An 18,972-nucleotide genomic window follows, 5' to 3' on the forward strand; every position below is an offset into this window, starting at 1 on the left:
CACATCATCATCATAACAAATATAATTCCCTATTTGCAATCAGCTCCTATCTCATATTTTTAAATACAGTCCACTTTTCTTCCCTCCCACAGGGCTATCGACTAAGGTAGGTAAGTATCGTCACACGAGACGGGTTGCGTGTTGGCCGCCGTCCGTGCGCGCACTCACACACACACGCACACTCGTAACCGGCTTTGCATGTGCAGCCGTCGTTCGCACAAATAGTATTTTTATTTTTAATTCATCGGGCTATCAATAATAGCAATACAGGTAAATTACTTAAAATATTTGATTTGACAAAAAAAAAAAAATAAATGTGCAATATTTTATTTTGTAATTACAGTTATTGTTTTGATAGTTGGACACATTATATATGGTGTGTTTAATGTAATAATATGAGCAGTCAATTCCTCAAAAATTAATTATTGTGTTACAAAATTAATAATTGTGTATTAAAGGAATTTCTTATGAATAAATCATATTGTTTTACGAATGTTGAAAATATAAAAATTGAATAACTTAATTTTAAAACTGGATTGCATATCTTATTCAATAAGTATGTTCACTTACCGATGTTAAAATTAACTTTTAATTATTATGTCAATAATTATTATGTTTAAATGTTTGATAAATAAAAAAAAATATATTAAAAACGATATATTTTAAACTGTGTAAGTAAACTATAATCTAAACGATTTTGAATCCAATTTCCTATTGATAGAAAATTATACAGTATACAGCATATCACAACTAAAACATTGTAGGTGCCAAAAAGTACAAAAAATAAATATAAAAAGAGTAGGTACACTATTAGAAAATCAATAGTTTTCACTTTTGTCTCTTAATTTAGAATTCGTAATTGAATTTTGTTGAGCTTTGTTAGTGGATTTTCATTATGTATCAATTTCAAAGTAATATGGTTTATCAAAATTTATTTTATTTAATACATATTTATAAAAAACAATAGGTATTTTACATAGTTTTCAAATCGACTTTCACTAAATATATTTTGTTATTCATTCTATTATTTTAATATAAAAAATAATTAAAATCATTGTTTACTACGCGAATTATATAGAGGGAAATATTAAATACTCGTCACTTCATATTGTATCATTTATATCATAACATATTAGATTAATATCGACTTACCTAACACAGTTAAGTATACAGGATGACCTATGGGCGGAGTTGTACTTATCTGGCATTCATATATACCAGAATCTTTTTTTTGCGGATATTTTATCCTTAATGACCAGTTTTCTGAATGTGGTTCATGAATGGCTTCGAACCGTTGGTCACTTGTATATGTGTACCTTCCCGCAGTGAGAAGATGTATGTCCCGATGTCGTATCCACGATACCTGAAACACGTTTAGAATTTCAAATATATTACTATATTATTCGTTAATCGTTATCTTTAGGAAATGTGATAATGATATTAAACATATTGATTGGAAATATCAATTATTAATTTATTACACTCATTAAATAGTATCTATGATAAAATTATTATTGCTTAACGATACTAATAACATATTCCTATTTTATTTTACTTATATAGGTACTTTAAAATACAAGAAAACTTCATTTACATTTTGAAGGACATGGTAATGTACAGAAAACGTAACATAGTTTATATTAAAAATCAAGTGAATTAAATATTGGAGTTATTTTTTTCTTGAAATTCCATTTTGAACATAATTGAAACAGATAATATGTTTTTATATCGGTTTAATTGCATTTAGTTATTTTTCTATAGAAATTCAACTATTTACAGACCTATTATTGCTATATGAAGTCAGTATGTGACTAATACGATGATGACGTTACGTTGAAAATAAAAAAGTTAATATTTATGGATAGGTAACGTATTAATGTATTATTCTAGATATAAATATTAAATGTAAGTAAGCTAGGTTAAGATTAGACTTCCTACATAGTTAAATATGCACACAGGCCAAGAAAAGGAATAATCCACCCACGCCCCCACAATATTCCCACTGGGTTGCTTAATATTATAATCGAATAGTATATAATATTATTATCAATGTAAATTGTAATGTTCTTCGTCCACCTACATTTTTTCACAGTCAGAATAAGTAGATTTAAAGAGCTGTTTTCTTTTTTACATGAAAATAACGAGGAAATAAACGATTACCTCCTATTGATATGATATATGGAAATTGTAAATATATTATATGAGTTCTATAAATTGATAAGTAATAAATTATAATCTATCCATGACAATTTGGGTAATATTTAACAGATAATAAAAAATACTTCAAAGTTCATGCATTTTATTTTTGGTTCTATTGATTTGAAATTATTTTTGATTAGTTTATAGATCGATAGATTAAGACTGTATTGGCAGTATAAAAAATACCTACTATACACATATCATATACATATTATTTAAGATTGTAAATTATACAATGAGAACAAATAAAATATAAATCTATGTTTGTAAGTGTATTTATAAAACGAACCAGAAGACTTCTTTTCACTATTTATAGTAGTTTGGAAGAAATGAAAATAAGCGTATACAAAACTTGTTTCTTATTTGATTAGATAAAGAGTAAATCGGTATTTTCGTACAAAGAAAGAGTAACAGTGATATTACAATATTAACTCTATAATTCCAGAAAATACTAAAACTTGAAAAATACGAATAAAACTCTTATGTATATTTTAACATTTCTACTTGAACCGACTGATTTGGAAATATTTTTAGCCAGAGCAGGTGTAAAATGGAACAAAGCCTCAGAAGTTGTTTCAACATGAAAGAACAACTGCTGCAGATGTGCCAACGTCTTCGTGTATGTTTAATGTGTTTGTGCCTAGTTGTTGCGAATAAAAAAAAAAGAAAAGAGGTAAATTTGAAGCTTCAGGAAAAGTTGAAAACAACAAGTATTCGAAGAAAAAAAATCCATAACAAACTTTGCCAGTTCGGTTACTTGAGTATTAAAAAAAACATTTAGTTTTAAAGGTTGTTGTATATTTTTGTTCACGATTTCTAAACAATATAAAAATGAAATTTAAAATTTAGTTATTTTCTTATCGTATTATTGATAGGTGATATTATAAGTGATCATTTATTTATTGAAATTTTTATATTTTATAGTTCTTCATTTTAATCATAATTTTTTAAATTATTTTAACTAAACTTTTAATTAATAATGCAAATTATGTAAGAAACAAGAATAAAATTATAATACTTTAAATTCTAAAGTTCAGAATATAGATTCACTTTATCGATGATTGGTTGAACTATTATAAAGCAGTATATCAAAACATTAAACTATTTTACTTCTAATGAGCAATAGAATAATGTTATTTATTTTTGATAATATCAAAATCTTCCTGTCGTCTTTATTTACTTTTCATATAAAACACAAGCATTTTAAATAGCTTATTAATTTTTAAAAGTGGTATGAACTAAATATACATATTTTTATATTTTTTTAAATACAGTTAGTATTTGAGTTTTTAATAAGAGACTTATAATAGTGCTGAATTTTTTTTTAAACTAAAAATTATGATTTAACCACCAAATGACGGGTCGGTGGACCAAAGTGCAACAGCTTCAAGCTGGGTGACATCGCCCCCACAATTTTGACGTTTATATCAGTAGGTGCTTATTCAATATTCAGCGACAAACCTGCAAGCAGGTCTTCCCCTATCTGCAACCCGGGTTGATGTCTATATCTCTATTGCCATAGTGGATGAGGTGACAGACGCGCCTGTCTCAGACACGCTTCGTTGTGGTTCCGCTAAATGGGCTGAGAACATGTTCAGATTGGGGCAAATTTTTTGGGAGCCAAAAGGTAATGTTAAAGTTTTGGAACCAGTTGTGCAAATGCATGCTAAATATCGGAATCGGAAGAATACCAATAAAGTATTTGTGATAGGGGGTGGGGATGGAGATACGTTATGTTGTCAAATGCGTGCAAGTCGTGATGTATTCCATGAATATTCTTGCTAATTAAGTGCTAAATAATTTGATAACAAAATAATACGTTTTTCGTTGGAGTGAGTTTGAGGACATTCAGGTAATACAAGTAATATAATATGTTGGATAATCAATGAAAATTTTTATTTATTTTTTTTTTTTTTGAGTCAAATGTAACATACAATTAATAATTATAAAAATTTAAATTATTTCACTTTAGAAAAAGTAATTGGTCAGCATGTCAATTTTCTACGAATTTTGAAATAACCAAATGTGATTCGAATATTAATGTTGAAAATAAATTAAAACTTCGATATTTATACTTTTTACTTTAGTAAATGTAAAAACCGAATTTAATGTTATAACATCTTATAGGTATACTCAAGCTGACAATCATATATGCCATACCCGATATTATTGTACTTTTCTACCCTTAGCGCTATCGCCGTCTTCAGCACTCAACTGATGGACTGATTCAAGAAATATATTGGAGACAATCCATTAAAATATATACTCACAAACGCACACAAGCACGCATGCACACACACACACACACACACACCAACACCCCACCAACCACAAAGGCTGTAGGGCTGCACCATTTATAGACAAGCTTATTCGTGGACAATTCCAAGGACAACAACCGCAAATAAATGTGTCAAATGAGTTTTTCCGAAAAATATAGAGTTTTTTTTTTAAATGGAATTCAGAAACGATTATGTAGTACATAATAATGATTATCTTCCAAATTGAATCACCATATTGTGCAATATTAATGCATCTTATACAAAACAAAATTTCTGTTCAAAAATATATTTATCAATGTTTTCGTTAGAAAACTGGAATCTACATTTTAACTAGTAATTTATTTTTACTAATAATTTATTTTTATACTTTAAACTCAGTTTTATATAGAACTAAATTACCTATAATTAGCATACCCCGTATAATGAATTATAATATTTATTTTAGTAGGTATATTTGCGTGTATCCACTGTTTTAACGCAAATTATAAAAAAATGTATTATTCTTATAATATGCAATTATGTTTTTGTTTTAACACTTTAAATATATTTTCACGCAAATTTAATCTCTTTCTATTTGAATTCGTTAATAAAATATTTGTTGGAAAAAATATATTATAACAATAATTGTTATTGTTTAATAATAATTAAAAAATAGGATTAATTTATGTTTATTAACGTATATAATATATTATAATATATATTGATGAAATATGGGACAACAGCTATTTCTAATTAAAAAAATCAAACAATAATTATGTTAGTTAAGTACTTAATAGTTTACATAAGTATATATTTGTTCAATATAATTTTTAGGTAAATTATGGTTATGATTCTAATACAGTTCTACTATGCGTAAAATAGGAAATACATATAGGTTATGTAAGTATGAGAACATGGAGACAATTTCAAGTTAGATTTAATTATTAAATACGAAATATTCTTTGTTAAATATTGAATGCACAATATTTTGGAATTGATAATACTCAAAAGTCCGTATTTACAACATTTAAGTTTAAAACTAGTTTAGGTTAAATATTTTTTTCATTTTAATGGGAACGAAGCAATCATAAGTGTTGGTAATTATAGTTGTTTTAAAAAAAATATTTTAAGAAAATACTAAACAATTAAATATTTATGCATACTTTAACTTGTTGTTTTAATAACTTCAGGTTTTGAAAATAAATCATATTAATGAACCGCGCAATAGTAACAAAAGCACTTAAAAACTTTAAGTCCTTTATTAACGCAATTTGCGTATGGGTATACCCACTTCAGTACTAGACAACTGACAAGCTTGACATTTTAGTTAAATAATAACAGAAGTCAGCGGTGGCGATGACGCTACAGTATATTTCACCAACTGGTTTAATTTACAAAAACTATTCACCCAACAACCATTACCACCGCAAAACAATATAATATTTCGTAAAATGACATAGTAGGATGACACATTTTATTCGCCATAACTCTTAATAATACATTTAATTATTCCTACATAATATACCCAGTACCCACCGACCCACGATTTTTACTGGTTAAATTGTATCGATATTCATTTCGGGGCTTCTGGAATACGCACCAACAACATAATATTGTTTTAATAAATAACTTATCAACATGATAACTGTGTTAGTATATTAAATAAAATAAAAAAGCGATTTGTTAATTATACAAGTCACCATAACAATAATCTATACATATAAAATCTAAATACCACTCACTCACTGATCGCTGTATCTCCAAAACTACTCAACGCATGAACTTGAAATTTGGAATAGAGGTTCTTCTCATATTATCACCGTGCAATAAGAAAGGATTTGTTTACCTATTCACTACGCATAGCTTCGGTCGGCCAAGTCGGCTCGTCGTCAGTCGGCGGCCATAAATTAATATTTCATAATATAATTTTCATTGACCGGTATAGGGATCATTTTACGTACGGTGTGGTACGTAGAGGCATTGTGACGGCCTTACGCAAACTCAAAGCTATAATCTTTTTCTGACTTCTTGTAAAGTGCATATAGCGTGCTACGGCAGTGTTAAAGTGTTTAAATTTTATTTTCTATATGAGAATTCGCAAGAGAAAAAGAGAAAGGAGGGGATTCTTTTATTGTGCAGGTTTCGGCGTAACAACTGGTAGGACGAAAGAACAACAGCAATTCCTTTTCGTTTATAAAAAAGAATGGAAATATAAAATAAAAATAAAGCGAATGGGTCGGTTATATGCCGTTGGTAGGTAGAGTCGACGAGCGTAAATAAAATTAGATTTCCACGTGTGATTTCGTTGTAGGCTATCGAGTGAATCGTCGAAGTTGTCCGTCGTTGGCATCGTCACAATCGTCTTCGGAACGTAATCATTACAATAATAATTATATTAAATTATAAACAACAGAAGTAATAATTATTATAAACATTTATGTGGTAAACGAAGACAAAACAATTAAATTCTACGTCTTGGCAGTTATATGGTTTTTTAGTCAGTGCGAGTTTTTATTACACGTACCGTCATGGTATACGAAAAGTCACCAGCTGGTGGTAGCAGTAGTGGCGGGGAGTGGTAATAAATCTACTGTTATATTTTTATGGCCCTAAATTTTAACTAGCCCATTGCTATGTAACAGTTTTAATTAAGATATTCGCTACGCCCTCGTAGACTACACCACCAAACCGCTGCATCCATACCGTATAATGTTAAACTGACGTTCGTAATATAAAAATAATAACATTTTTCTCAGTGATACATAGATATAATTTTTGAACCTCCCTGGTAATAGTAAACAAGTAGGAACTAATAAAATAATTAATTTGTTTTTTTTAAATACGAATAGTTTAAGTGATAATAAAATTGGTCTTATAATAAGAGCTAATAAAAATACTAAAAATAAAATCTAATTTTCAACATAGTTTGAAAATGTTAAGAATCAAAATAATTAGATATTTTTCAAACTTGGAATGTGTAGAAGACTCTATACAACATACTTACTGGGTATGTTTTTTCGTACTACAGTACGTAGTTTCTGATAATCAACTCTACCAATTTTTTTTTCATAACTATACGAACTTTACAAAAACTTCCATGTTTTATTTCTGAGTATCCCAACCACTTGTACATTTTCAACTAACGATGTTTGACTCTTACACTTATTTTATTAACTAGAACACATATTATTATATATCTGCTGAAATCTATAGATTTTTAAAATCTAAAAGTTCAAATTTAAAAAGCTTACAATTTAAAATATCAAAACCTATAATACCTTAGTATATAATTAACAAATTATCACAGTTAATAATAATGACGTTGGTAAATTTATTATATAATGAATAATCACATAACTTGTCAACTCATGCTTATAATCAAAATATGTCCAACTATTAATTTTATTTTAAAAAAACTAGTGTAATTCTTCTTTGAAACTGAACGTTTGAAGAGAACATCCTATATTTATATTCAGAAAATATGGTCCCGCGATGAAATATCCCTGAAAAAATATTCCATGGAAAAAGTATCCCGTGTAAATATTAATTCAAAATGTAATCTGTGTTATAAAAGTTGTGATTAGAATTTAGAAGTAACAATTGTGGAACAATGAGTGGACTTAATCTAAAGTAATTGTAAATATGAAAATAGTTGCTTATTCTGAATTAATAAATCAAATTATTAATATTCTGAGATAAAATTTTCAATCAAACTCTATGGTGATGCATTGCGAACAGACATTTATAAAATCACTTAAAGGGTTGTGCATTAATTCGAGGATGTTTTTTTATTTTAACCATGTTTATGGTGAAAAATACAATTGTGTAGATTAAAAAATAGACGAGAATTTAAATCCAATATTGTAAAAAGATGAAACTAATCAAAATAAATATATAAAATCAATATCAATTGCATAACTTGGCATCATTTTTATAATTTTTGACGAAAAATATATTTTAATATTTATAGTATAATATTTTTTTTAAATTAATTTTTATTAAAACATTTTTGTAAAGGAAGATACATTTTTATTTGTTTGTTTTTAAATTATTTATATATGCGTTTCGTATCAACCATTTTTTTTATTTTATGGATTTTCGGAAATTACTAATTAGTTATATTATATAATATTATATACATGTATAATAATATATATATTTTTTTAATTCTCCCGCGTTAACTTAGGCCATTAGGTGGATTTTAACAGTGGAGAGGGTACTGTTGGTTATTGTAAACACGTGTGTTTTAGTTTGGCAGAATTGTTAAGTGGACACTCTTAGGTATCTGCCAAGCCCGGTTGGGGGATGGCGGCTTCTCTCTCCAGACACCGCGACTGCCCGAAGAGAAGTGCCACCCCGGACCGAGATTCGAACCGGCGACGGTGAGTGCCAACCGACGCCTATTAGTCCGCTCGGCCATTTTGTCCTCCAATAATAATTTACACGAGATATTTTGTCATAAAATATTTTTGTATTGGGATAATTTGTCAAGGATATTTTTATCGAGATATTTTGTACCAGAAAATATAACTGCAACTTGGTCTGATCAAATCATAAGTAGTGGAAAGGATATGATTTCACCTATTTTTAACTTTATAGTAAGAAACTTTTTATAAGATAGCATTAAAAAAAGCAAGGGCTGGAGGCTATGTTTCCACTTGTATTATGATGTATTTAAATACCTTTATTGTATCCATAAACTGTTCACGTGTACGACAAATCACATGACGTGTGTGACTGTTTATGAGGGCAAATAAATAAGGAAATGGTGAGACAGTCGACAGAGTTGGAGAAGTTTCTGTGCCTATTTTAGTGATAACTTATACCGAAGTTATGAACATAATATACGCCCGGAAACGTTAAAATTACGCGCGCTTGATGTCGCCGTCAAACAACTCAAACAACGTTGCGCCGTCGAAGGCTTAAGATGGATTTGGTGTTGTACGTACTACACTCAAGTCTTCGCGGTAAGACGTCATTCGGTTTTGACTTTTTATTTCGACGGGGACGCATACGCATTGCATAATATTATTTGGTTTGATCGAATTCGTCACGTTTCGTATCCTCTTTGATGGCGTGAAATTGGATTCTAAACACGCCATAATAATTATAACATTATTATAATAATATTGTGTGTGAGAGCGCCGCGTATGACTTATAAAATATGACATGAAATGTATCCACTATATATGTACACATAAGTGCGTGTATGTTCTACTCAGTGACGTGTTCGCGATTTTAATCGTTGCTGCAGTTGTGTTTGATCGACCGAATCCATCGCCGTTTCGCTGTGACCTTATAACTATACACGTTGCACATTATAATATACGAGTAATTTTATCTTGCAGTGGTTATTCTGCGGCGTATAGCTGAGCTTTTCTACACGAACGCTTTGCGCCGTTTGATGTTTCGCCGTCAAAGCACGCACTTTACACGCGACTATCGATCATTATTGTCCCGTCGGTGAATATAGTGTTTTTCCAATAGGTACCGCCCACACCGATCCTCGGGGACTTGACGCGCGTTTCCATCAAATTTACAAGGTAACATCAAATTATTGTTCACTCCTGTTTGAATTGCACGATTACTTATTGATAAAGTGACTGTCGAGGAGCACCGTAATAAATTATTACTCTATAATAATAATTCGTTGATATGTATATGTACCAACCACTACAGATTCATCATATTTTAGTCGTTTTAGCAATTTATAAGTCACGTTAATTTATTTAGATTACTTGGAGCTGATTATTTGATTTGAGTATAAAAAAATCTCAAATTGTTCACAGACATAATATTCCAATCGAAGGTTGAACGATGGCTCATACTGTCCGTATGGTAAATGTTTTCAGATGGTTCAATGTTATTAGGTGGAGGTATTGGTATTTTGGAATTTCTAGGCTTATTACTGAAGAATTCAAATACTTCTGAATCCCAATATATTTATACGATATACACATGTATATTTATTTATTTTATACTTTAACTATGAAACCATATCATTATGTAATCTAACTACCATATTTTACTGCAATTAACATAAAAATAAAAAAAACTTTCGGGAAATTAGTGAATAATGTAGTTACCGAATTCGAAACTAATTTTTGTTATAAGAATACTGAATTAAGGTTTAAATTGAAATATTAAGCAAATGTTTATTTTTTATAAAAATAAATTGAAATATTACGAAGTCTATTTTTTGTTAAGCTTTTTGACAACATAATACTGCTTTTTCAGTAAATACTTTTAGAGTATTTTAGTCACTTTTTTTTATCTCTTTTAGCTTTTTCAAAAAGTGTGTAACTAAATAAACTACATTACATACTTTTGAAAAATAATGTTTGTTATTATTAATACTTGTACAATATTTTAAAATATATTTTAGATTTTCAAACTTCTTATCGACCTTTTAAATTGGTCTGATAAAATATAGATTTTATAATTTTTTTTTTATATATATTGTTGTACATAATATTATTATATATTATTTGAGTATGGATTTCATTCGTATATAAATGTTTTCACACAATGACCTACATTTTTATTGACTGTTTCTTATTTGATAAAATCGTCTGATCTCATATTTGCTAATGATAAAATATGCATAACGTCCTTTACATGACGATATTCATTATGATATATCAGAGTTCTTAATATAAATATTATAAGTTAAATGTAATCTAAGCGATTTACAAGAATATATTTTTTTTATGTAGGTATACCTAAGCCTTACACCAGGGTTAAAAATTATGGACTTTATTTTGGATTCACCTCCAACTTAACCACAAAATAAAAACTTCCATTCGATGTTTGCATAATCTGTGTAAAAAAACACCGGAAGTGACACGGTAATCCCCGGCTCAAGGATCATAAAATCACGTCGCCGTTGTATTACTGGATAATCGATGAAGAAAGTTTTCCTTACAGCATCCCACGTCTCGTGCTTCCTGACTGAAGAAAGAAGCATTATCGTACTACGGTTCTTAGTACACTCTCGGCCATTTAACATAAATCTCATTGTCGAATTTATAACAATATCTCTTCTATAAACTCAAAGTAGAACGGTATGCAGGAGGGTAACTGACTGCCGCTGGTTTCGTTCATTCAGCCGTCAAAAGTTTTCTACTGCTATCAATCATAGAAAGATTTCTAAAAACGAAGGCACTTAACTTGATCAAATGTACTAAGGTTTCTTTTCCCCACTCTATTGTCACCTCTCTTTGCTCTATAATTTTTTTTTTATCCAACCACGCGTGCTGAGATTTTTATTTTTGAGCGTTTTAATACAAACGATTAGATTAAACTCCAGCTAATGAATGTTATCAATCATATTCACGTTAAATACATTTAAACGTAATTATTGACATTTTCCAAACATAAATGTGACCTTATTTAATTACAATTTCCACCGATCGCCTGGTTATACAATGATGTGAAAACTTATTTAATCACGTTAAAATCTGTATTTAGGTATATATTATTGACAACTATAAAGGGTAAGTCATTAAACATGTTTTGGTCTTGATACGTTTCAGAAAAGCTGAGCAAGTTAACAATGTTTTTAAACTCGTTAGGTTAAGTTATTTTACAATAATAAAGTTAAGTTCAATTAAGTTACTCATATTTTTTTCGTTAATTTGCTAAGTTAAAAGTTAACTTTGAAAAAAAATAACATAACTTAGTTTAAAGTTAACATTTTCTAATTTGCAAAAATAAAAAATTCCAGACACATAATATGGTTTATTGGGTAATTTTTCTTTATGCTCAAGAAAATTACTGAGGAAATTTAAAATGATACATCAAAGTAAAAACCTCATTCAAATATTTTCATTATTCTTCGGATGAAAATGAACTTCATTTAGATACTTTTAAATAAAATTAACTTGAAGTTAACATGTTCATCTTAAAAAAAGTTCCTAATTATTAAGTAACTGGAAAGTTTTTAGAATGTAAAACTCTGCACGACTAAAAGAAAATTTGAACGATAATCTCAACAAGCATCAGTAGATATTATGATTTTGCTAGCTTGGCAATCAAAATATTTTCATTGTTTTATGTGCTAACATTTATAACGTATGTATATATTTAACTCCCTTTAGACCTTAGAGTGTTTGATTGGTGGTTTTAGTATTCAATAGTGTTTTTGGTGTTTTTGTTTTCATTATTATCAACGATTGCCGTCTGTCAAATCATTTCCACTTTATATGAACACATCATTAAGGATCACGGAAAATATTAATATAAATTATAGATATTTTATTTTACAATAAAAAAAAATTATATTTTTCATTAGTTTAAAATAGATATTGGTCTTGTCCAATTGTAAAATACGTTTTACAATAATTTATTAAAGTAGGTAAAGATTTTATAACATTGGTAAAGAGGTAATAATATATTATTCTTTGTTATTAATTAATTAATATTTATACCCGTCGTTATAAAACAATTTTCTTACTAATACAATATAATATAAATATACATATAATATGTACCTAATGTTAACTAATATAATATAATTTTATATTTTGTTCAAATACTTTATTATAGATTGACAAAATAATTGTAAATTTAGCACATGTTCTATAAGTATAGGTACTGTTGTAGGTTTTGGTTCGTTGTAAACAAAGCAAAATAAGAAATAATTTCTAGTTGTTTGTTTCAATCTCTTTGCAAACCTAAAAATCAGAACCAAGTTTATAACCTCGACGTTTTCGAAGAATAAAACAATATTTGAACGATAAAACGAGCGCGCAAAAAGAATAATAAAGAAAGTAACCAAGCCAAGGCGTGAATGGGTGCACAAAGGGGGAATATTGTAACCTATTGAGATAGATTTTCACGGATGATTGGAACGGTCAAACTATCTTGGCACTGTGTTGGACCTGGACATAATACCATTTTGGATACCATCCAAGATATGCAAATTGAATTAAAACGTTTTTTTATTTATTCACTTCTTGCGCTCACTATATCGGAAACGTATTTCTCCGGAAACCGTTTACCTGACAATGATTAACCACATTAAAAATAAAAAAAATTATAAAATATAATATTCGTTTCGGCCATTCATCATCAACATAATAATGGATAGCTTATTCTGAAATACCTGTAATTTATTAATTGGACCAAACACTCAACACGTTATTAATCATTCATTAGAGTTTGAAATCCGTGAAAATTATAAAATATTATAATGTTTTTCTACGTCAATTTCGTTAAGAGAATCAGAGTATTTATAGGTTTATATATATATATATATATATATATACGTCATATTATTATAACACGATTTATGAGTACACCTCTATAGTATTGTAATTATAACCATAATATTAACAATAATTATAGTAGGTACCACGCAATATTCGTGATAATAATTCCTGGTATGTCAGTTAGACATTCAGGACCCAGTGCAATGATTAAAATATGGTCACCCGTATTAATGTGATAGGTCATAGCAATAAATAATTTTCCAAATTCGAATCATTGCCAGGTTTAATGCTATTAATTACATCGCGACAGAATATCATTATTGATTACACCTACTGGGATAGATAACATTTTAGGCGTATGATTTTTGTTGAAAAAGTTTAAACAATGCTCTTCGTCGGCGTATCAAGCCTATAATAACATTGTAAGTTATTTTCGTTTCATTTTCTGGATAATGAACCATCATTGATGCACATGTATGTATTTCCAGTCTTTCAAAGTATAAAATACATTTTTTAAAACAAAATCCATGCGTATAAATCTATGCTTAGTGATTAACATCTGTTATTGATTGAGATCATTATTTATGTGAGAAAATCAGACGATCGTTTGGTATTTCAATAATATTTATTGAGTTTATCAAGAACTTATTGCTTTTATGCTACTTTTTGTTTTTATAATCATACACTTGGCGACAAAGAGTTATAACTGCTATATTGTGTTAGTAAAAAAATGAGCAGGAAAGTCAAAAGATAGAAAGTTACGACAATAACGAGAAAAAAATAGATTGCTGTGTTTCAGTGCATTATTATTATTTTATTATGGTCAAAATATATTTGTCAGTAGCGTAAAAAGACTTATACCAAACGAAAAAAAAAATTACAGAATTAAAAACTCGGTTTAATGGTTTCCCTCGTTTACTTTTCTTTTATATCTACACAAGGTTTGCAGCGAACAAGGTTTAAAAGAAAACCCGCCTGGGTAAAATATTGTGTACACAAACTAAGTGAGAATAAACAAATCAATATTTGAACAAATCAAGAAACGACTGGTGCTGAACAACTATATTATACAATATCTATTACACTGGAATACTTACTCAAAAATATTACCTTTTGTAGTTAAAACATTCATTAATATTACCATGTGACATGGTATCCTATAATATACGCAAAAACTCCCCAAAACCTGTGATTTGTTTATTAATGACTTGTATACGTGATATGAATTATGTACAACGCGGATACCCTAATTTTTTTTATGTATAAATTAATAATTTTAATCTCGAATATTATAACTATGATAATATTATATACTTTCACTGTATAGCTGTTTCTTCGTAACCTTCCTTTTCAACAATCCGAATATAATTAGTATATATTATTGACTATTATAAGTTAATTAAACGATATGTTACAATGATTAAATAACGGATATCTAAATACATTTATTGGAGATTTCCTGATTAATTGTAAAAAGTTATTATTTTATTACTAAGCGGAGAAGAAATATCGTTGAAATATTTTATTTAGACTATAGAATATAGCTGATAGTTGATGTTATTACATACGTCTTCTTATTAATTGAGGAATATTTTTATTTTAGTAACATTGACTTGATGTTATGATTACAATAATTGTATTATGAATACAACTGTATTATGATATTTTATAGAAATATTACATTCAGTGCTCCAATTGACTTATATACCTAGGTATTTCCAATAATTCAAAATATTCAATTAGATGTTCCTTTGTTATAGAATTATACTAACTATTATAACTAACCCGGTATAGAAAAAATGGACTGCCGTTAATACTTGGATCAACTTCTGAGGGTTCAATTAATTGGCCATGGATATTGATATTTTTTTTAATTTTGAGCTAGGTACCTATCACATTACATATGAAAATATTTTTAAGAATGATTTATTTTTTGTTTTGTTTTAAATTAAATATTTCATCATTTGAAATTGTAAACTTTATATTATACATAATAAAAACTCAAATACAAAGAACAAAATATAAATAATAATAAAAAAAAATCAATAGCTATTAGTAAAATTCTACAAGTCACAGCGGATGTTTAAAATCTATTATGATTTTCTCGCATCATTAGATGTTACACAGACCTATATGGTTGGTAAGAAAATAATTGAAAGTCGTAGAACGATAAATCATGTTGGGGTCTGTGACGTTCTGCGTGGTAGTAATCCAAAAACTTTGGTTGCCTTAAAAACTTCGTTGGTAAAGTGAAAAAAAATATTACACCTCTTCCGTAGACCTCTCATCAGCAGGTTTGGATTAGTAATAACTAATATTGAAATTTTTCGCAAAGGGGGCTTTCATTTTCCTGAAAAACACGCCTTCTGTAATTGATTAATCAGAATACCTACGACGATGTTCATAAACATGTAAAACGTTTCTTAACGATGAAATTATAACTTTTACATAATGATGTTTGGTCAGTATCTAGATTTGTAAGAATGTGTATTTAAATAGCTACATATATAATATTGTGTACTTAAATGTAAATTATATTATAAAATATTATTTTCCTTATTTTTATACTGCTCATATAATAGTTGTGCATTATAGAAAAACTATTTTTACTATATTATACAATTTGTTATCAATAATATCATATATAGCAATAAACATTTACAATTTTATAACATTTTATCTTACTTTACATAATGTTAAATTGATAAAAATTAAACGCAAAACGATAAGTGTTTAAGAAAATAGTTATTCTAATCATTATTTAGGTACCTACTATAGAACTTGTGAATAAATAATTTATAATATCTAATTTTTTTTTTATGTACATAAGTATTAAATATATTTAAACTATTTGAAAGACATTTTTATAAGATAAATGAAAAATTTTGAATGTTCAATCGTCTAAATAAAAATACTTTAAGAAGCTTATAATTAAGTACCGAATATATTTCATAGGCAAAAATAGGTATAAGCCACTAGGATCACATTATAAAAACAAGATAAAATTTGTGGTGAATCCTATTGGAGTGGTACATGTAAATTAAATAACGTAAAATGAATACAGTGCATATTCCTTCTACCTCTTGAAAATTCATACATTTTAGACGTGTACGTGTTTGAAGTGGGCTCACGTAGTAATAAAATCAAGTTGAACTTGTATTGGTGAATAACTACGGACGAAATAATATATTTCTATGGTTTAGTTTTTCCGTGATTTTCATATTGCAATGCCATTGTTAACTGAGTTTGTATATTATAAAATAATATGTTTATAGAGATATTATGATATACAATTATGTATACGTTGATAAAATAAACATAATATCAATACGTTTTGTAATGCAGCTTTGCGAATGTTGGATAGCCCATCAAAATGTATTTAAGCATCTAAATAGTAAATAATATCTAATCGTAATTGTTTGATAGAACAAAATGTAAGACTTATTTTAGATGTCGTCTTTACTTACGGTCGTTGAACATAATAATAACAATATGAAGAAGAAGAAGAAGAAGAAGAAGCTCGATAAGAAATAACAGTGTGAGCACTATTATATTATATTAATATGAATAGGTATACGGTTTCAAACAATAATAAAGAATTATTTAAATAACATGAAAAAAATATTATAGTTTTTGTTGCAAATAAATAATATTATTTTGACATAATCGTTTTCCGAACGAGAGTATATATTATATTGTAATGTACTCGAAACACACCGTTTGTGGATCACAGCATCGCACACGTTGTATTTATGAATATAACAATATACCATAATAACGTATTGCGTTCTTTTGCTTGGCACATCAATTGGAAAATGGGATGGAAACTTACTAAAACATAATAACACTCAGGACATTAGAGCTGTTTTGTAGGCGTGGAGGCGGAGAGTCGTTAGACCGAGTCCGCGTGTAATATTGATCACGGCGTATATTATAGTAGTGATTTTACTGGAAAACAGACGAGGGCCTGCAGGACGGTCTTGCAGGCTATTATAATGCAGTTTAGAATTTATTTGATCTAGTGCGATAAATAACAAGATATTACTATTATTATTATTATTATTATTGTTATTATTATTATTATTATTATTATACGCGGAGACCACAATATAATAAACGGGTATAATGCGTTTAATGGATTTTTTTTCGCGTTACTGTTTTCATCGTGGTTTTTTAGTCGGCGGGAAATGAACGTTCACGAGTTGAGATAAAATTTTCCGCAGACTGGAATAAGGGAGAAATAAACTATCGCTTAATTACACACGAACGCTGAAACCATAATGTTTTGCAAACATTATGTGCTGTAATTATGTACTAATTGACGCGTTATTATTATGTACTCATATAATATATTGGTAAATATTACATGCATTAATGTCGATCATAATATTTGTATAAAATATATTATGCTCCCAGTAATTTACTGACAATATAACAGTCATTATAGTTTGAATTGTACACGTTTCTAATAAAATTTACCGACGACGTTGATTCCGAATAAACTCATTATATTTAACGAACATTCAAATGGGTCTGTCACGCGTATTTTTTTAATGTCAAAAATTGTATTCTGAGAAAAAAAAAACACTATTACGCTCTGCACTGCTATAAAACATTTAGATAGCGTATATGTGTATGGTATACGTAAATTAGTCGATTTTCTTTTCGAGTGCGAATACTGATGTAGGCTATAAATAAAAATGTTGTACATTATCATGTTTTTATAACGTATAACAGAATGTTTATTATATTAGTTTGTGTGGAAAGAAACACTTTTTATATTTTCGGCGAATCTTTTCAAAGCCATCAGTAAAGCAAATATTGCGTTATAACGTCGGCTGTAGTTTGAAGTCCGTACAAATATTAATAACAATCCTTTTATTCAAATTCTGATTTTTGGATGTCTTAAACATACATTTTTTGTAATATTCATACTTTTTATACCATTTAAGGAGTATCCTGATGTGATACAAATTCATTTTTCAAATGAGAAACAATTATTAAGAAAATTATTTTTTGAAACGTTGATGTACCCAAACTGAAATTAGAATGAGTAGTTTTTGAGATATTTTACTTTGTGTATCTATTAAAGGAACGGGAAATAGACTTAACTATTATAGTAATCGATATTAATTTATTAACATTGTATAATTTGTAGAAATAATTTAGTATAATAAATTACATAATATGCATTACAATATATATTTTATATTTGATGTAAAACATATTCCGAAAACGTATTCCGTAATAGATACATTTTAATAACTCTGAAACTATAGCTTGTCGGGGTTTCCACATCAATA

The 18,972-nt window shown here is 28.2% G+C and overlaps 1 protein-coding gene across 1 annotated transcript in view; it reads right to left on the reverse strand.

Moving 5' to 3' along the window:
* The window catches only part of LOC100166138 (zwei Ig domain protein zig-8), a 238,148-nt gene that overhangs the window by 18,350 nt on the left and 200,826 nt on the right, over positions 1 to 18,972 (reverse strand). Inside the window, exon 5 of the mRNA XM_029486554.1 lies at positions 1,153 to 1,363. Within this exon, the coding sequence (XP_029342414.1) occupies positions 1,153 to 1,363 (211 nt within the window). The remainder of the gene's footprint in view (positions 1 to 1,152; positions 1,364 to 18,972) is intronic.

This window comes from Acyrthosiphon pisum, chromosome A1 (genome assembly GCF_005508785.2).
Source record: "Acyrthosiphon pisum isolate AL4f chromosome A1, pea_aphid_22Mar2018_4r6ur, whole genome shotgun sequence".
In the NCBI taxonomy this organism is placed as follows: domain Eukaryota; kingdom Metazoa; phylum Arthropoda; class Insecta; order Hemiptera; family Aphididae; genus Acyrthosiphon; species Acyrthosiphon pisum.